Consider the following 21,263-nt stretch of genomic DNA (forward strand, 5'->3'; position numbering starts at 1 on the left):
ACAGCAGTGTTCATTATATGTACCATGTTGTACATCGCATCCCTAGTACTTACTTATCTTAAAACTGGATATTTAAGTTTATTTTAAATTATACCAGAAGTAGAAGTGGTGGTTTTCTTAGATAATATAATGTACTGTATCAGTAATGTATTGCTGTATAACAAACCAACCTAAACTAACTGTCTTAAAATAGCAGCAGTCATTTATTTTGCTCACAAATCGCAGTTTGGTTAGGCCTCATGACTTATTTCTGTTTCATGCAGTGCCACCTGTGGTGGCTTGATTGCAGGGGCAGGGGTGTATGTGTTGAGATGGGGGGGCCAAAGGATCCACTTTCAAGATGGCTCACTCACATGCCTGGGAAGTTGAGCTGGGGACCTAGGTGCTCCTCCGTATAGTTCTCTTTCCAGCTGCTTGGCCTTTCTCACAGTGTGGGAAGAAAACAAGGTAGAAATTTGTGGCATTTCCATGACCTGGTCTCAGAAGTCACACATAGTCACTTCTGCTATGTTTATTGGTTAGGGACAGTCACAGAGTTTCAAGGATAGGGGCCATGAACTCTACCTCTTGTTGGGACCATTTTTGGGAAATTTAATCTACCACATGTATTTCTTTCCACTTATTGCCACTTACATATATTTCTTTCTAAGAAATTCTTTGGAAAAGTCCATTTTAGAAATTAGAAATTTAGAAATTAATGGGGAAAACTAAAAGTAAATTAAAATATCATCTGAACAAGAAACTTTAAAATTTCTCTTTCTGTGTAGTTCTCAAGATTTTATTTTCAACTGTTGTCTATTAAAAATTACTGAAACTTTGGATATTGTAAATATATAGTTAATTCAGTTCTGTAAATCCCAACATGAAATATGGACTTATCAAAATGCTTTTATTCTCAAGGATATGCAAAGGATATGCACTGTGTTGGCAGTTTGCAAGACCACCCCTAGGTTTGGTGATTTGCTTGGAAGGCACAGTTTGTAGTTGTACTCACAGCTATGATTTATCACAGCAACGTATCCAAAGTAAAACCAGCAAAGGAAAAAGGCACATGGGGCAAAATCCAGAGGAAACTAAGGCCCAAGCTTCCAAGAATCTTCTCCCAGTGGGATCATACAGGGTGTGCTTAATTCCTCCAGCAACAGATTGTGACAGCACTTGTGAAATGTCTACCAGGGCAGCTCATTAGAGACTCAACATCTAAGGTTTTTTATTGGGGTTTTTGTCATGTAAGCACTGTTTACCTAGCACTTACCAAGCAAGAGTCCAGATTTCCAAAAGGAAAGCTGGTCTTCAGCATAAACCATTTTGTTTGCTTAAACAGATTAGGTGCAGTGAGCTGCCCTTATGATAGTGAGGTGGTGGGAACCCTCCTAAAATCCAAGTTCCCAGACACCAAGCCAACGGCCAACTTTGTAGGCAGGCTTTTCTGAGGATAGCTATTTCAGGCCTGCTATGTTAATTCTTAAAAAAAAAAAATTATCCCCAAATCTTTAAATTGCTCTTGGTTGTCCCTTCAATCTGTAGATTTCTGAGTAAACTCTGTAGTTAAAGAAAGAAAAAGTTATGTATAAATGATATACAACTTGGCTGTAAACCAAGACCAAATACTGGTTTCTATTAAAACTTGAAAGCTTCTTGATAGTATGGAGTTAAAACTTTAAACAGTTTTAAGTTAAATATATTGTCTGTGTAATACTAATAGATTATAGTTACAGGAACAGATATGTTTGGTAACTTTCCACCACCTTCTTCCTTAAGTACATCCTTGGAGAAGAGAGGCAAGGCAAAATATCAATAGCATATTAGTTAAGACCTTGAATTTTGGAGCTAGACTATATGTATTGGACTAGACACTGTAGACTAGACTAGACACTCTCTCTGTCTCAGTTTTCTCATCTGTCCAATGGGGATGATAATAGTACATGCTTTATAGAGTTGTCAGTGGAACAAGTGGATTAATAATATACAGGCAGACCTTGTTTTATTGCATTTTGCAGATGCTATCTTTTACAAATTGAAGGTTTGTGGCAACCTTGTGTCAAGCAAGTCTATTGGCGCCATTTTTGCAACATTATTTGCTCACTCTGTGGGTTTGTCACATTTTGGTAACTCTTGCAATATTTCACACTTTTTCATTATTACTGTATTTGTTATGACGATCTGTGAGCAGTGATCTTTGATATTACTGCTACAGCTCACTGAAGGCTCAGATCATGTTTAGCATTTTTTAGCAATGAAGTATTTTTAAATTACATACATTGTTTTTTAAGACAGTGCTGCTGCACACTTAATAGGCTACAGTATAATGTAAATATAACTTTTATATGCACTGGGAAACCAAAAAATTTGTGTGACTTGCTTTATTGCAATATTTGCTTTATTGTGGTGGACTGGGACCAAGCTCGCTATATCTCCGAGGTATGCCTGTACGTAAAATACCTGCCAGGTAGTAAGCGTTAGCCCCTGTATCATCATTCTGTGGTTATGGTGATTATGGTTACTGAAACAAAAATCAGACCATCTGTTTAGAAAAGTATTGATATACTTCTGGAGCCAGCAGCCAGAATATGGGAAATTATGTCTATCCTGAGTTTTTAAGGGTATATGATTGTCATACCTTTGCAGTATGGTAAGAGTTTGGGGGTTGTGGAGAGTTGGCATAATTTACTGTAAAGTTAAACCCAGAAATATTCAGGATCATTAATCCTAAAATAATATATCTGCTTTCAGTCATTGATACCAATGTGACTACACAGTTCAATAGGATATTTCTACAAAGAATTTAATTAAATGCCTATATAGAAAAACAGTTGCCATGCTCTTGGTTAGAATTATGTTTGGCTAGGAATGGACCAGTGAAATTACTATCTTAGTGGAAGCAGAGTAGTAGTTTTCTAACGTTGTTGCTTACCCAGTAAAATAAGTTTTCTTACTAGGGAAGAAAGTACACAAGGTGTTACTTAAATGAAAGAATGAAGTTAATATTTTTAACATTTCTCCTTAAGGACCAGTGTAATGCGGAGAAGCACGCAGATGGAATTATAGTAAGTTTAATCTGATCTTTGTTCCCCTTTACTTCTGCAGAGCATTATAACCAGTTATGTCAGGAGAAGCCTGAATTTCTACTCATTTTTCAACACAAATTCCTCTTTTTACCTACTCACTGTTCTTTGTTTGTTGACTCTTGCAATTTTCCTTGAGCTCTTAAAGTTGGCCATCTTTCAGCAATCATTTGGAGGGGGAATGTCGATCTTAAAATTTTGCTGAGTCTTGATTCTTATTGAATCACCTTGCATGTGTTAACTTAAAGGGTTAATCGTGGTATAAAAATGCAGCTTTTATGACTAAATAAGGCATAACTCACAATGCTACATTTCTTGTCCAACTTCTTTTTTTCTAATGAAAGCAGAAGGGGAGGGGTACAGTATTGAAACGTCTTAATTTAACTATATGGTTATAGGTTTCTATTAATTTCTTATCTTTATTTTTAGATTTTGTGTATTGTGTTAACTGTCATTGCTACTGTGGTGTATACGGCTTTTTTGTAGGAACAAGTTGCAACATGAATTCTTCCACTTATAGCCATTTTCTATTCTTTCCTCCCCTTGGATTTTACTCTTCCCTTATATTCAACTTACCCACCAAAAAGAAAAGAAAATTTTATTGGAAATAAAAGTTAGAATTTGAAGGTTTGCAGTTTAAGCTCCCCTGGTTTTATGGTAGATGTGTGACTTGTGTTCAGACTGTATTTCTGAAGAAGGAGGCAACCTCTTTTTTTGTCTGAGGCTTTACAAATGCCAGCTTATCTGAGATCTGGAAACTCATTTTGTAAATCTTGAAAACCATCTTATGATTATATTTGAAAGGATGAGCATGTTATGTTTATATTTGGTTTAAAATGAAAAATAAGTTAAATATTTCTTAAGAAAACAGAGTAAGAGAAACATTTTTAAAATTTGAATTAAGCACATTGGAATTTTTCTTTTTCTTCACAATGTGAGTTCATAGTTTGAGCCATGGTGATTTAATACAATTATGTGATATAATTACAATATAATATCTCTTCTGAGATATCAGTTAAGATTATAAGCCTCATGGAAAAAGACTGTGTATGTTGTCTAGCATTTCATGGTTCCCAAAGGCCCTAAGGAAAATTAATGATGGCAGTTACTTTTACCTCTTTTCTCTCAAAGCAAATCAGTTACTTTTTATTATGTTAAACAATAGTTTTATAAAGCATACTAAAAATGTTTGATCATTTGTAGTTAAAAACATCTAGATAGTTTATACTGATAGAAAACCTAAACTTGTAGAAGACAAACATATTTGAATCATTTGATCCGTGACTATAGCATTTTTCCTTAAGAGTTTTTATTTTTAAAAAAAGGCACTGTTCATGGTTTAGCCCTTGGACCCAGACTGCTAAGACCTAGCCCTGCCACTTACTATCTGGGACCTTAGGCAAGCTTCTTAACCTTTGAGTCTTTGTTTCCTCATCTATAAAGAAAAGTGACTTCTATCTCAGAGGATTGTTGTGAGATAGTATGCACATAGTACTCAGTAAATGTTAGCTATACATACATATATGTATATATAATTGTATTTTATATTGTATTGCATGAATTTTATTAATTTTACAACAGATTAGGGTTTAGGATTGTCATTTGTTTGCACTTCTCAAGCTCTGCACATTCTTTTTTAAAGCAAGGCGTAGAATGTTATTTGACGTTTTTTAGCCTAAAGTCGGTTGACCACGGACAGTAGTTGTATTTTCTGTTAACAACAGCAACAAAAGAAAAGTCTAAAAGTGTTTTGTGGGATTGACAAACCTAATATTAGGCTTCTGAAAAACAGAAGATTGCATTCAAAAGATTGAATCCTGGTCCCTTTCTCCAAAGTTATTTTATTTCTTGGTCTCTTTAGTAATTTTTTCTTATATAATAGTTTGGGGATAAGGAGGTGGGATATTCTCATTCTTACGGCTCAAAGTATTAAAGGTGGGATTTTGCCTTTGTAAAGCACTTGGAGTCCTTTAGAGAAAAATCACTATGAAAAAATAAGGAATTTATTTTAAGAACAGCTCCAGGATTGTTGAGACACTTGTTTAGGTATTATGGCCCAGCCTGGTATCTGAAAATAGAATCCTAATGTAATAACCAGAAAGCCCTTAGAGACCATAGCATCCAGACATTTCTTCATTTTATACACTGGGAAAGTGAGGCCCACAGCAGATGAGACTTGGCAAGTCACTGGTAGAGCAAGGATTCTAGGAATTAAAATTCTAAGTCTCTGTTTCTGTGCTTTTCCTAATGCTTCAGAACCTTCCCCACTTCACTTTACTAGGCTTTTGATTATTAATGATTGTTTTCAGAGCTTCTTTGTGTCCTTTATTTTCTAGGACTAGAATATTTATGGTATGTAGACTGTTGTGACAAGAATCAGAATTCTTATGTTCAAATCAATTTAAGAGATCTGATTTAGTGATTTTTACATATTGATATTTATGCAGAGAGAGGATATAAGAAAAAAATAACTTAGGTGTTAAATAAGAATGCTATAAAAACTTTCCTATTATCTCAGTTTCCATTGTTATGTGCTTTTAAATTTTTACAAATGCTTTTGGGGCTCATCAATAAAGTATTTCTTTTCTAATTCTGTTTCAGTATTTTCTGTTACAAGCTCTACCTAATACATGTTTGAAGTTTAGTTTTCCAGATCAAGGAAAGCTAAAAAACTTAAATTTTTCTTTCTTGGGTTTTATCTAGTATAGTCTTCTAAGTGGTGGTTTCAAACTTTACTTTGGCAAAGGCCTTGGTTTAAAATCTCCCCCTCCTCCAAATAAAAAAATATCAGTAAGCTTTGGAGTCTTGTTTTTAAAATGCCATCATGCTGGCAAAATAGTGTCTTGGCTTGGAGTCAGAAGAACCTAGACTTTTTTTTTCCTCTCTAAAATTGTAACTACATGTTTGAGTATTTTTTTCCCTTCTAAATCCTCAAAAAGAAAAGACGTCCAATTAGAAGATACATTTCTTTGCCTTTAGTGACTGTAAAACTAGGTGCCTATATGGTGCAATACACATTGATAGAAGGTGGCAATAGTATGGGATGTAAAAATAAGATTGTAGTGGTACAGATACATTAGCTAGTCATAGGTATAATGCTTATTAATACCAAAGCAGGAGAGAGCATTTCTCCATCTTTGATATTTGTGGTGAATTAAAATTTGAGAAGCACTGAGTTGAATCGAGAGGTTATTGTTTCGGCTTCCTGAAACCATTCTACAACTCTTTCCAAGTATTTTCATTTAGTTTTACCTTTCTATATGTCAGAGATTCATTCATTTTCCCTCCTTACAATGCTTCTTTAAATAATCTTATAAGAAACTCTTAGACTTCCATATAGTAAATTTGTTTTATTTCCTCTTTGCAATTTGACCAACATGTCTGTACAGCTACCCTCAGGACTTTGCTGTCAGAAGTGTGGGGTTTTCATACATTTGGGAGGGTCAATGCTGGAAGGGTATTTAATTAAAAATAACTATACTGTGCTTCTTTATCTCAGAGTACTATTAATCCTGTAGATGCAATATATCAACCTAGTCCCTTGGAACCTGTGATCAACACAATGCCTTCCCAGACTGTCTTACCTCCAGGTATAGTATAATATTTGGAAAAATGTTTCACAGGTACACTGATGACAAAAAACTTAATTTTTTATGGCAGTTGTAGTAATCTTGAAGGTGTTTTTTTTTGTCTTGTTTTTTAATAAGTAAAAGGAATTTCACAAAATACAGCCAAAAATGAACTGGAAAAATATGATAGTATTTTGGTATTGGGGCTTTTTGAGTACAGTTAAAGGGCTTTTGGTTTTCAAAGTGAGATGGAAGACAAACATGGTTACTTGGATTAGCTGCTAGGACAGAATCCTATGACCCAGGATTGATGGCTACCAAGGAAAACTTAATATACCTTGATCTACTTGAAAGTAATCCAGGAATGTTCTATTTTGTCATATTCTTTATAGCTCTGAATAATACAAATGGTTTCTTCATGGTGGACTTAAAGATAATGAGAAAGGGAGGAATGAAATTTGTGATGCCTACTGATTAGATAGATGTGTATTTTTAGGGATAGAGTAATAAATTTTTTTTTTTAACTGGCAGAGGAGGGCTTAAGGCCAACACCCACTGGTTCCTTTTACCTTTTTGTTGCATCCAACATTTCAGTGTTTTCACTGATGACATAAGTCAGAAATTTTACTGGAAAAAAAGAAAATCTTTTTAAAAATACTTATTAAGTATGTGAGATCTTTTTATGAATTTTTACTCCTTAGGAGATTGAGCTTAATATCTCTCACGAGACTAAAGAGGAAGTACTGTGCCCCGTTTTAGATTTTACAAGCGGTTTGATCCTCGGGGGGGAAACAGTTTATCATCCGAAGCATTTGCTAGTTTTACAGAGTAGTTGTACTGAGGTAGTGGCCTATCTTGACTAGTCTCTTGATATCCTGCCTAGTGTCTTAGTACTAGGTAGCATATCATCATTGAGTTTAAAGGGGACTGGGGGTCAGAAAGGAGTAGTAGCATGGAACTTGACTTAATAGAATATAGTCTCAAAAACTACGGATCTTCAGGGTATTGCAGTTAAAGAGTTGTGTTTGCTACCAAATGTAAAATAGATAGCTAGTAGGAAGCAGCCGCATAGCACAGGGAGATCAGCTCAGTGCTTTGTGACCACCTGGAGGGGTGGGATAAGGAGGGTGGGAGAAAGACACAAGAGGGAAGAGATATGGGGATATGTGTATATGTATAGCTGATTCACTTTGTTGTAAAGCAGAAACTAACACACCATTGTAAAGCAATTATACTCCAATAAAGATGTTAAAGAAAAAGAAGAGTTGTGTTTGGCTTTTTCTCTAACTTATTTCACATGTTCAAATCTCCTAGAACCTGCTCAGTTGTGTAAGTCAGAGCAGCGTCCATCTTCTCTACCAGTTGGACCTGTATTAGCTACTACCTTGGGACATCATCAGACTCCAACACCAAATAGTACAGGTACAGATTTGTGTAATTCCTTTACTTCTCATAACTGCCCATTAACATTCAAGATTTGTGTGGAGATGGGAAAAAGATTGAAGAAAGGTTGTATATTTTGTATTGGAGATACCTTAGCTCTATCATTACAGTTCCATACATGGAGTGGTTAACTTTGTGATTGAACCAGAAGTTTATTAATAATTATAATTTAAATGAAATAAAATACTGCAGAGTTTTGTATATTTGTTTACCTTAAGACTTAGTTTGAAGCTCTGTATTAGCTTTTTAAAAAAATTTGCTTGAGTTAGATTTATATACTTTCTTACTGTAAAGGAATCAGATAATACAGAGGTATGAGAACAAAAGCTGTAAGCCTTCTTTACTCTTTGTCATTTATACATGTATGTACCTACATACCTATATTATAGTGTATTTTTATTGTTGTTTTTTTCCCTGACCTAAATTAGATCATGTGGTTCTGTGACTTTCCCTTTTCATTTAACTGAGAACATTTAGAGAGCTTTCTGTGTTCATACACTTAGGTACACAACATTCTTTCTACAGCTGCTCAAGTGGCTATTACTGTTTTTCTGCTGATGGACATTTATTTAGGTTGATTCCAAAATTTTCCTATTATAAGCAGTATTTCAGGGAATATCCTTGTACAGCACCTTTTGGCACATAAGAATTTTTTAAGGATAGATTTATTGGTCACATTTTTGCCAATTTTATAAGAAAAAAAGGATACTTGATTTTAGTTTGCATTTTCTTAATTTGTTTAGATTTATGGTCTTTATTTTTTCTCTAATTCACAGGGCTGCTATTAATGTTAGTATAGATTTATTTCTTGTTTTAAAACTAATTAGGTTGATGTTGGGTTATCAGTTGCACCAAATTCAAGGGAGCACTTGGTGCTTTTGTCCCTGTTATCCGGATGCCAAAACCAAAACCACTCTTGAGGACGTGGGAGATAAGCCCCTGCTGTTGCTCCACAGGTTCTTTCCTGGGTGAGACTTTACCTGTGTAATAATGAAAAGTTACCCTCTGATTTTTAGCTAGTTTGAAATTTGAGTTAGTAAAGATGCTGATGTTATTACTTTGGTTTTTAAGATTTAACAGCCTGAGCAGATGTCTCCTTAATTTTGAAAGAAAGCAAGCAACAACAGCTCTCTTATTTGAAGCTCTTGGGAAAATGCTGATAAGCAGTTTGAATAATGCAGTTGAAATGTTTGTCTACCTTTTTTATGTATTTCATTACACTGTGTCATTTTAAAAACAGTATCTGTGTTTTCTTTTGTTTTTTTATAAGGAGGAATTATGTCAGAATTCTGAAACAGACAAAATTTTCCATTTGGAAATATACAAAACCTAGTCAGTTACAGACTTTGAAAAAGTTAGCAGTATTCTTTATGTACATTAATTTTAGGATCATTAGTTATAAATAATTTAGGATAAATTATTTCAGAAGACAGCATTTTAAAAATATAACATTTTAGAGTAGGTGTATTTAAAAACATTTTTTTAATTAGTGTGTGGTTTGTGTCTTGTTTGATTTTTCAACCTAATTTCTTCATCTTTCTTTCCTTTATCTCTCTCACTAATACATAAAAGAAAGAAAGGAACAACTGAAAAAAGAAATGTTTTCTCTCATAAGGAAAACTCAGTTCTTTTGTTTGCAACTCCCATTCCAACTCATTTTCTTCTTGGATACATTTTCAGTTTTGTGTGGTTGCCTGGACTATTTGCTTGTTACTTGATCATTTGTAATTCCTGGTCTTTTTCTTTCTTTCTTTCTCTCTCTCTCATTTTTTTCCCCCATTATTTCAATAAGAGAAATTTATTTCCCATCTTACTGCTGCTATGGGGCGGGGCAGCGGTGGGGTAAGAATTTAAAGTTATTTGCTAAGATGAACTATCTTTGGAATTCCCACAATAAGCTTTGCCTATTTAGGCAGCAAACTTTCAGTGTTATGTTTTAAAAATATCTTTGTGAACATGGCAACTAAATGTGGCAGGTGGATGTGCTCTTTCAACTATTGAACCATAGATAGACACTGGAATGGGACACTAAAAATCCATGGATAGCTTTGGATTCATTTTTACTGCTGCTATTCTCATTTCCTTCTAGAATTGAGGCCTTGACTTTTATATTGCCAGCAGTGACTTAATTAATTTTAATCTACACCAGGCATCTGTAGCAGTTTGGCATAAATTGCCTGAGAGCCCTTAGATATCTGCTCAATAAATACTTGTTAAATTACTTTCAGTACTTCACTGCTCTGTTTGATACTTTTACTGTTACTTTTTATTACTAGACTATGAACCAGATGATTATAGATTCTTTCTCTGGATCTCCATTAGTTTCTATTTCCTTAATTAGACTGTTTAGGAATAGGAAGATGTTCTCCTGGTTCTTTCCTTTTTCCACGTGCTTCCCATGGTAGCCCTCTCTTTTTCTCTGCCCCTGGGCTCTGGGCAACCTGACTTAAACTTAGGTAGAAAAGAGGTGAGGAGTTTGAATGGTAAGTGTTCCCAGCTTTTGTGTTTGCACATGATTGCCAAAACATATTGACTAATATGAATGTGATATCCTGAACAAAACTTTAACATTCATGTGGTTTTTGATATTCTTTCCACTTTGTATTCTTGTTGGTTCACTGCTGCATTTTTAAGGTATCTGGATCTATAGTATAAAATAAGAGCTCTGGCTTCCCGTTGTTACTGGTATCTACTATGGGACTTCTAATACCTTAACTCACACAGTGTGATTATAATCAAAAGAACTCCCTTCCTAATTACAGATGGGGACATAGTATTTTTTCATTTATTTAAAAGGCTATGTCCCATTCTATAATGTGATTTGCCTTTTTCTTTGTCTAGTTTAAATGTTGATTTCTTTACAGATAGTCTAGGGACTTCTACCAACTTAACTATTTTTTGATTTTAGAAAGGTCTGCTTTGACCCCATCTCCCTAATTTCTTCCCTTCTATTACCAACACTGTCCCCTAATTAAAAACGTTTTAACTTCCTAGGCAGTGGGCACTCACCACCTAGTAGCAGTCTAACTTCTCCAAGCCATGTCAACTTGTCTCCAAACACAGTCCCAGAGTTCTCTTATTCTAGCAGTGAAGATGAATTCTATGATGCGGATGAATTCCATCAGAGTGGCTCATCCCCAAAGCACTTAATAGAGTAAGTAGATGAACTACATATGTATTGAAATGACTCCTGATTTTTAAAAATGTAATTTGATTTTGAGACTGGTGTTAATGACAGACTCCTTTATAAATTATTATTTGGAAAAAGTGAAAAAGACAGCTTATTTTTAATTGGCTTATTGAGCAAAGCTAGTTCTGTGAGAATAGTGATTTTACTCCTGATTTAATTCAAATGGTATAATTTTGCATCAGTTGTGGTAACATGCCAGTATTGTTCATTAACTCTGGGCCTTATTTCTATAGAAACAACATTAGGAGAGGGTCAAATGAAAGTGAGTAAGCTAGGAAGTATTACTCACATAAGAGGAGGTTACCGTTACTTGTTCTGTATAGAGTAGAGATATTTGGGTGCCTATAAGCCAGGCACTATATTAGGTGGATGAATGATACAGAGGTGAATAAAGAGCCAGTCCCTGCCCTCAGGGAACTTACAGTCTATTGGGGGAAAAACAAACTTTTAAAATCCAGTGGGAAATATGCTATGTAAGAATAAGCGCAGGACTTCCCTGGTGGCACAGTGGTTGAGAGTCCACCTGCCAATGCAGGGGACACGAGTTCGTGCCCTGGTCCGGGAGGATCCCGCAAGCCGCGGAGCGGCTGGGCCCATGAGCCATGGCCGCTGACCCTGCGCGTCCGGAGCCTGTGCTCCACAATGGGAGAGGCCACAACAGTGAGAGGCCCGCGTACCAGAAAAAAAAAAAAGAATAAGCACAGAAAAAATGGGAACATTTTGAAGTCCTGAGAAGTCAAGAAAGGATTCACAGAGGAGGGAGGGGATGTGATCCATGGTGAGATGTGGATGAGTAGGGAGAGAAGGGACATGGGGGTGAGAAGAGGAAGGAGAAATGGAAAGTGTTGTTCTCATGGAGATGGAACCCTAACAAGAAAGGCCTGGAGGCAACGGGAGCTTGGTTTCTTTGAGGAGCTGTAAGCTGGTGAGCATGGCTGAGTGTGGCTGCAGCATAAGTTGTGGGGAATGGTTAAGAAGATACAGAAGAGATTGACAAGGGCCAGGTCGTGAAAGAGTCCTCTTAGCCTTTTATGAATTTTGAATATTTTCTCACAAGTGATGGCAGCTGCTGGTCAGGTCTGCATTTTAGAAAAATAGATATGCCTGAACTGTGTAGAATCGAATGCAGTGGGGATGCATTACATGTAGGAAGACCAGGCAAAACTGGGTAGAAACTTGAGAAATGTTGATAACCTGAGCTAAGGTCATAGCATAGGAATGGAAGGAAGCACATGGACTCCAGAGATACTAAGTAGGCAGATTTTGGCAGATATTGATGATAGGTTTTCTCTCATTAGGAAATATTTGACCTGTTTTGCACTGTTAAATCAAAGCTAGGTATGTTCCATTGCACAGAAAAGGCCTTTACATGTAAAGTCACTTACATGATAGCCAATAAGCAAAGTACTTTTTAGCCCTACTGGTACATAGGTTAGCGGTGGTTAGACTTTGGATTCTGGAATCTTAGAAAAGAATAGGTTCTAAATCTGTTTTGCTTTTAAGGTGTGTGATCTTGGTCAAGTTATTTAACCTATGACATCCTCAGTTTCCTTGTTTGTAAAATGAGGATAATAGTTTCAACTTCAAGAGGTCATTGTGAACATTTAAATGAGAATAATGTCAAGTGCTTACTATGATGTCTGGCATGTATAATAAGTGTGCAGTAAGTGATAGCTGTTATAGAAAGCAAATTAACATTTATTTGCTTCAATGTTCTTATATTTGTTGTAGATGTAGTTGGCTTACTTTTTGCTGGGTATTTTTTCCAAGTCTCCTGCCATCTCAGGAGTTGGTGCTAGTGTTACAGCTTGGGGTTTGCTTTGAAATACAGTACAAATTTGGAAATGATTATATGTGAATTTGCAAGCTAAGTACTATCAACCAAACTTAGACCTTGAACCTTGGTTTCTTTTAGTAAGAAATATTTTGTGGCACTCCATTTCTCTCGCTCTCTTTTTCTTTTTTTAGAGATAACAATTTTTTTTTTAATTGGGGTATATTTGCTTTACAATGCTATGTTAGTTTCTGCTGTGCAACAAAGTGAATCAGCTACATGTATACACATATCCCCTCCCTCTTGGACCTCCCTCCCTCCACCACCCCCATCCCACCCATCTAGGTCACCACAGAGCACTGAGCTGATCTCACTGCGCTATACAGCAGGTTCCCACTAGCTATCTGTTTTACACATGGTAGTGTATATATGTCAGTCCCAGTCTCCCAGTTCATCCCACCCTCCCTTCCCCCACATGTCCACATGTCCATGCTCTATGTCTGCATCTCTATTCCTGCCCTGCCAATAGGTTCATGTATACCATTTTTCTAGATTCCACATATATGCATTAATATATGATATTTGTTTTTCAATTTCTGACTTACTTCACTCTGTATGACAGTCTCTAGATCCATCTACGTCTCTACAAATGATCCAGTTTTATTCCTTTTTATGTCTGAGTAATATTCCATTGTATATATGTACCACATCTTCTTTATCCATTCATCTGTCAATGGACATTTAGGTTGCTTCCATGTCCTGGCTATTGTAAATAGTGCTGCAATGAACATTGGGGTGCATGTGTCTTTTTGAATTATGGTTTTCTCAGGGTATATGCCCAGTAGTGGGATTGCTGGGAGAACAGTATGGAGGTTCCTTAAAAAACTAAAAATAGAACTACCATATGACCCAGCACTCCAGTTCTGTTAAGTGTGCACATGAACTGAGAAATACAGTATCATATATAATTGCACTGTAACTATTCAGAATCTCAAAATTTATAAGGAAAATGATGATATTAATTCAGGAAGTTTTGTTACATAGTAGATCAAATTCAGATTTTGAATGTTGGAAAAGTAAAATATATGTGATTAGGTAAATACATACTGTTAGGACATGAGACTTTACTTAAGGAAGAGAGATTTGAGCCCACAATTTAAGAAGGCTAGTTTAGCAGAAAGAGTTTGGTTTAGCATGTTGGTTTCTTAATGTTTGTATGTAGGGAAATAAACTATTACAAGACCCTTATTAGCAGTTTGCCAATAGAAATTTCACTTTAATTTTTAAAATATTTTTTATGATAGTGGAGTTAAAAGAAAATAAGCATTTGGAAGAAAATTCCAAAGTAAAGGTTATTATTTATTTTTGAAGTGTTAAATCATTGCTTTCTTTAAACAGAATTAAGGACAGTCTCGATCATTAGCTATTAATCGAAACAAAGTACAGTTGAATATCAAAATGGATCATCTGTCTTCTAGAAGCCTGTAACTATATTCAGTAAAAGCTTGATAATAATGTGGTTAGCCTCATTACATCACAGATAGTCAATCTCTGGCCCCAGTTTCAGGGGTTCTCCTGAAATTTTTCTGAAATAGATAAATTTTAAATGCTTACCTGTTGTACCTGTAATAGGCATATCTACAAAGTTACCTGCAGGCTCATAGGCTTTTCTTTTTTCTCCTGTAAGCTTCCTTCTCTATACTCTCCCAGTACCCATCCCTTAACAAATACACAGTTTATGAACCTCCTATTTGAAGGGATCCAGAGTTAAATTCTTTGTCCAGCTCACCCACTCAGGCCTCCTTTTCTCCTTCAATTTCATTCTTTCCTTTTATGCCCTAATCTAGATTCCCAAACTAGTAGGGACTACAGATGTTTTATTTGGCCAGCACAGTGTTTGTTGATTTTTTTGTTTTAAAATTTTTATTTTAATTGGAGTATAGTTGATTAACAATGTTGTGATAGTTTCAGGTGTACAGCAAAGTGATTCAGATATACATTTTCCCATTAAATGGAACTTTAAATCCCTTCAAATTGAGTACGCTAGTGCCAGGTCTCTATTGTTTTATAATCTGGCCCTATTCACATATTTATGCTCTCTGCCTGGCCTCTGTAGGCATTGAGCTTGTGTGCCACCTGCTGGTCATCAGCTGCTACCACTAGTTTTCTAGCTCTCAAGTCAAGTTTCTATCTGACAGAAGAGAATTTGAAAACTTAAGTCCTTTCACCGTTCAGTTTCTAAAGACCTGTAGTAATGATAACTTCTGTGTGAGCTATGTTATTGGGTTTTGCACATTTATAAACTAGATGAAGGTGCATGTGGGAAAGAACTTGTGCTCTGGAGCCAGACATATACTTGAAATGGCTCCACTACTTACCAGTTGTGTGACCTCTGTCCAGTCATTGAACCTCTGAGACTCTGTGTATGATGAGAATAATCATGTCTCCCTTTTAGGGTTAGATTGTTATGGAGATGAACATACACAGTGTTCGGCACATACAAGGTACTCAATAAGTTTTGGATTCTGTTGTTATAATTAAGTTCAGAGCTGTACCTTTTTCGGTTTAGTTTATTTATGATCTTATGATTTAATTCTGTGCAAGTTAGCCCATTGCAGATAAACCTTTCCTGTATGCATGTCATTTTTGTCAGTGTTGCTCTTGTTTTGTAACTATAGTCTTTAAATCCTTTGTCCTGAACGAGGTAAATTATGAAATGGCTAAATGAGAATTTATCCCATTTTTTTCCATTTTGAGCTTTATTGAGCGTTTCACTTGGCCCAGACATAGTTTCTAACCTGAGTAAGGAGGAAAAGCACAGCATAAATTCATCTCTGACGTTTGGAATCTAAAATAAGATACATGTTTTAAAGAATCTGAGGTTTTTTAGATCAGTTGATTTAAAAGATTGATTCTATTTTGATGATGTATCAAAGAGCCACAAAACTTTTTGAAGATAATTTTTATGCAGCTCTTTTATTTAATGATAATTGGATTTCTCTTATCTAGTTCTTTTACTCATATTTTCCATTGGCTTTCAAAACTGGTGAGGTAGACATTAGTTATAGTACCTTGTGATGTACACTACTGAATTATCAAAGTAGCAATATTCAGTTACCTAAGGATTTTTGAAAAATAGATCAAAAGAAGGCAAGTAACCAGGACAAACTATGTTTAAATTAGAATACATATGTTCTAATATTCTAATGTTCTAACATAGGCAGAGCACAGAGGATTTTTAGGAAAATGAAACTATTCTCTGCAATACTACAGTGGGGGATACTTATATTACATTTGTCAAAATCCATTGAATGTACAAGACCAAGAGTGAACCCTACTGTAAACTATGGACTTTGAGTGATAATGGCATGTCATGTAGGTTCATCAGCTGTTACACACGTACTACTGTCGTGCAGGATGTTGATAGTGGGGAGGTTGTGCATATGGGAATTCTGTACTTTCTACTCAGTTTTGCTCTGAACCTAAAACTACTCTTAAAAAAATCAAGCTTATTATTAAATAAGAAATCAAAAGAAGGTAAGTAATCAGGGCAAACTGTGTTTAAATTAGAATATATAATGTGTTTTGTACCTATAAATTTGCAATAAAAGACTTTTATGTGTGTACCATTTTTATAAATAATATATGCAGTATGAGAAATTTGGTTTCTGTTTTTACCCTTAATAAGTAAACTTTGATCATTCTTTTGTTAATGTACAAATACTAGTCCTAGGTAAGTTATAATCATAGCTGTAATAATAAAATAGAGGAATCTTCCTTTAGACCCCGTTAATCAGCTCATAATACCACTTACCATAAATTTACTTGTAAAAAGTAGTATGCTTTTTTATTTTTTAATTTCAAATATAATTTTCTAATGACTGGGAAGGGTGTTATTACCAGTGTGGGCTTTTATCAAAGGATCTCAAAAATATAGACATCTTTCTGAGGCTAATTAATAGACTTACCAGTTTTGAGGTTCTGGAAATGGTTGCCAAGAATTATGACATACCTACATTTATGCAAAGTAACAAAATTGGAAAATGAACTCTAGTTTTACATGCAGAGGCAAAATCTTACCAATTTTTCATGGCCTTTCAACATGGCTTGGTTGAGCATACGCCATGCAGAAAACATGAGCCTGATGGGGAGAGAGTCGGAAAGCATGTATGTATGTAACCAGCTAACTTTAAGGGTCTAGTTAGTTTCTGTCAGCTATCTCCATATATTGGTTTTAAATAGATTGGTATCTTACTATGATTTTAAATTGCTTTTTTAAAGAGCTTAAGAAGGTGATTAATTTTTTTTAGTTCCTCTGGATCTGCCTCAGTCTTGACACACAGCAGCTCAGGAAATAGTCTAAAGCGCCCAGATACCACGGAATCACTTAATTCTTCCATGTCCAATGGAACAAGTGATGCTGGTAAGCAGCCTTGGAGAGTTTACCTTTTTTTTCTTAAAAATATTTGTTTGAAAAAAAATGTATAATACTGTAACAGCACAGATTGGCCCAGTTTAACACCAGTCTAAGAAGATCTGTTTTATTTTAGACCTTTTCGATTCACATGATGATAGAGATGATGAAGGGGAGGCAGGGTCGGTGGAAGAGCACAAGAGTGTTATCATGCATCTATTGTCACAGGTTAGGCTTGGAATGGATCTCACTAAGGTAAGAATCAAATTTGGTATTTACTGTTAGTCTTAATGTGTATATGTAGATTCTCAGTGATCGTATGGTGAGTGTGTCTGCAAATGTAGTATAATGACATAACTTCTGTTTATACTTTTGTCTTGTTATGAATTAATATATATGTACCTGAGTTAACTGAAAATTTTTATAAATGGATGAAATAAGGCTAGGATAATTTCATAGAGATAGTACATATGGATTATATAGATTATGATTTGGATTTTATTGGGGGCAAGCATGGAATAGTATTGGCTTGGTTAGTAGTCTGAACAAAACCTAAAGCAGTGTAGTGTGCATGGAATCAAAATGAGCAGAGTTCTGATCTCGGGGTTAGAGGACCTGTGCTTATATCCTACTTCAGCTGTTACCAAACTGTGTGACCTTGAGCAAGTCCCTTTCTCTATGATCTTTGGGTTTCTCATATACAAAATGGACATACAGTGACCTACTTTACAGGATTGTTGTAAGGAATGGAACAGGTAGTGAGTGGAATACTGTATGACACATGCTGAGCCGTATAATTATTGTGGTTCTGGATTTGAATTTGAATTTAAACTGGCACTCTAAACAGAATACCTGATTGATGTAGGAGACTGGTGTATAGGTGCCTGCGTATATCCCCACCACTGTGCCAAAAGCCTCATCCTCTAACCTAATTCTCACCACAGCACTGCAAAGGTAGGTGTTACTGTTAACACCATTTTATAGATGAGGAAAACTAAAGTTCATAGAGGTTAAGTAACTTGGCTAAGTCTTATTTAAGCGACAGAACTGAGATTCTAATCTGGTCGTAGATTTCAAAATCTGTAAACTAATCCATAATACTTTCTAGTAAGTGTCTATAATAAAAATTTTTACCCCAAATCTAAATGAAAATGGAAAATTTTTGCAACAAACATACTTGCTGGGAAAGTTCTAGGTAAGAGAATATTTGCAGGAGATTGCCCTAAGAATTTTTTCAGTGATCATTAGATTGATTGCATAATTGCTGGAGCAGAATTGTAACTTCACATTTGAAAGATACAGCTTAATTTTAGATGTTGACATTTATAATATATTTCTTTTCTACACCTTCTACCTTGGTTGATTTTGGTCTTCAGTAATAAAAGACCCACCTAACAGTATCTTGAACAATGCTAGGTTTATTATCTCATGTAATGAGAAGTCCAGAGTAGAGTATTTCGAGGATTGACTAATTCGTAGTGGGTCAACAATGTGAGAAAGGACCTAGGTTCCTTCAGTCTCTCTGCTCTGCCATCCTTAGCATGCTGACATTCACACTCAGACCTGTCTTCCTCATCATTGCAAAATGACTGCTGCACTTCCAGTCATCACATCCTTATGCAAATATGTCAAGAGGCAGAAAAATAATTTCTTTTCATGAATTTTGTTGTTGTAATAGGGAGAACATATAACAACAGTGGCCCATCAAACTGCCAGTTGAATCTCATTGGCCAGAACTAGGCAGGTGTGCACGCCTAAACCAGTCACTGGTAAAGGAGGTTAAATGATTGGTTTAGGTTAATCCACATTTACCCCTTGATATCTGGGAGGGCCCTGTGACTCTTATGGCAACCTATAGCCTGAACCTGAACTGAATGAAAGTTCTGTTAATAGAGGTGTACATAGGCAACCAAAAGTGTGTGCCACAATCAAGTGTGTAATTTTTGCCTCACATAATTTCCTCTGCCAGATAGTCCAGGTTTGGGTTTGGAGCCACTAAAAGTTTAATTTTTGCCAAATTAGCTATTTTAGAAATCTTTATTGGCATAAATGGCTATGATTGCCAGCAGATTCTGAAATCTTGATTCCCTTGTGCATTCCAAAGTATTATTACAATAATGCCTTAAATTTGTATCTCATTTTCCTATTTATAAAAATACTTTCTTCAAATATTTTCTATAAAGAGTTATTTTCCAAATACATTGTAGTGTTTGGAAATACTATAAAGTCACATCCCGCTTACCTCATTTGGTCTTCAAAACAATCCTAAGATTTAAGCAAGGCATATAATTATCTTCCTTTTACAGAAACTTGCAGAGGTTGAATTAATTTTCCAGGGCTTCCTCACACCTAAGAAGTGACAAAATAAGTACTTGAATCCAGGTTTAAGACAACCTAACCCAGCTCACTTTTATCAGTGTTCCAGCAGCTTGACATAATGGCATGCATCAGTATAGTGCTAAAAACACTGAAGAAGATGTGTTGAATGAGAGTTCTTAAGAAAACTTTTAAGTAGGGAGGGAAAAAAAATTTTTTTTGGATTACACATCAAATCAAATTTATGGTTTTTAGCCATTTCTTCTTTTTCAAATTGCCTGTTCAGTTCTTTTGTTCATTATTCTACTGCAATAGTAATCTTCTTCTTGTTGATTTGCAAGAGCTGTTTATACATTAAGACACTTAGTCCTGTCTTGTTCTTCAGCAGTCTTAGTGATTTAGAATCTCTGTGTTCTCCAAGAGTGGTAGGAAATTGTACCAAACTTACTTGCCAATCTAAGCATATGTATATTATGAACATACATGTTCTGTGGAACATTTAAACTCTGGAGCCTGATAATAAACATTCTAAATGTTAGAACCACAGTTTTTCTTTTCAAGCTTGTGTTCTATCATTCCTCTTTATATACGCAGCAATATTGGTCCACTGGTCAGTCCCTGTCACACTCATTTTCTGCCCCCGACCCCCCAGTCTCCATGTCTTGTTCTTCTGTTTTTCCCTCTGTCTCTTATAGCCTACTCTCTAAGGCTTTTCTTTAGCACCCCACCTCAATAAATTGTTTCCAAACTTTGCCCTCATTCTGGTTCCCCAAACAGAACATGATCTTTGCCTCTCCTCAATTTCCATGGTACCTTGAGCATCTCTTGTATGATATTTATCACATTCTACCTAAAATTTAAATGCTGGTATTATTCTCTCATACTTAACCTTTGCTCCCTCCATAGCATTTACCACACGATCTTGAATATAGCACATATACAGTAATTACTGCATTTAAAGGAATTTTTACTTACTATGATGCACTACTTCCATAATGAATAATGTCTAATCTGATACACATTTCAAAAACTATTCCTTCATTCCTTTTTTAATTGGTTAATCCTAATCTATCTTATCCTTTTTCCTTATTTTCCAATTTCTTCTTTACTTTCTCCTCTGCCACATTCCCAGCCCCTCAGCATTTTTCTTCATGGGCTCAGCCCCATGATGAAGGAGTTTGTTGAATCCCATCTTTATTCTCTTCTTCATTTTGTTTATTCCTTCAGTTACTTAAATTTTTCTTACTTTGGGGATAGTAACTGAAGATGCAAGTAGAAATAAGTATGGCCCTTGCATTCTAGGAGCTCATTGTTCATTTGCAGACACAGACCCATAAGCAGATAAGTTCCCTAGTGCACCTACGATGATAGAGGGGAAGTGAGCAGGCCCTGCACCGCCCCCATAACCAGACAGACCCGATTTTGAATTCCACTGAATAACAGAGAGTGGTGAGAAAATTTTTCGCCCTTTTGAGCTTCATTTTGCTCCGCT

General features: G+C 35.6%; 1 protein-coding gene across 6 annotated transcripts in view; it reads left to right on the forward strand.

Annotated features, from left to right (window-relative positions):
- OSBPL9 (oxysterol binding protein like 9) overlaps nucleotides 1-21,263 on the forward strand; it is a 169,202-nt gene that overhangs the window by 135,800 nt on the left and 12,139 nt on the right. For 5 of the 6 annotated variants that reach the window (XM_079901738.1, XM_079901743.1, XM_079901742.1 and 2 more), the window contains 6 exons: nucleotides 3,009-3,047; nucleotides 6,565-6,655; nucleotides 7,949-8,056; nucleotides 11,072-11,231; nucleotides 17,352-17,464; nucleotides 17,592-17,710. In XM_079901738.1, coding sequence (XP_079757864.1) covers nucleotides 3,009-3,047; nucleotides 6,565-6,655; nucleotides 7,949-8,056; nucleotides 11,072-11,231; nucleotides 17,352-17,464; nucleotides 17,592-17,710 — 630 coding nt within the window. The remainder of the gene's footprint in view (nucleotides 1-3,008; nucleotides 3,048-6,564; nucleotides 6,656-7,948; nucleotides 8,057-11,071; nucleotides 11,232-17,351; nucleotides 17,465-17,591; nucleotides 17,711-21,263) is intronic. The other variant, XM_079901739.1, reaches the window with a different exon arrangement.

The sequence above is a fragment of the Stenella coeruleoalba genome (genome assembly GCF_951394435.1).
Source record: "Stenella coeruleoalba genome assembly, chromosome: 1".
Taxonomy (NCBI): Eukaryota; Metazoa; Chordata; class Mammalia; order Artiodactyla; family Delphinidae; genus Stenella; species Stenella coeruleoalba.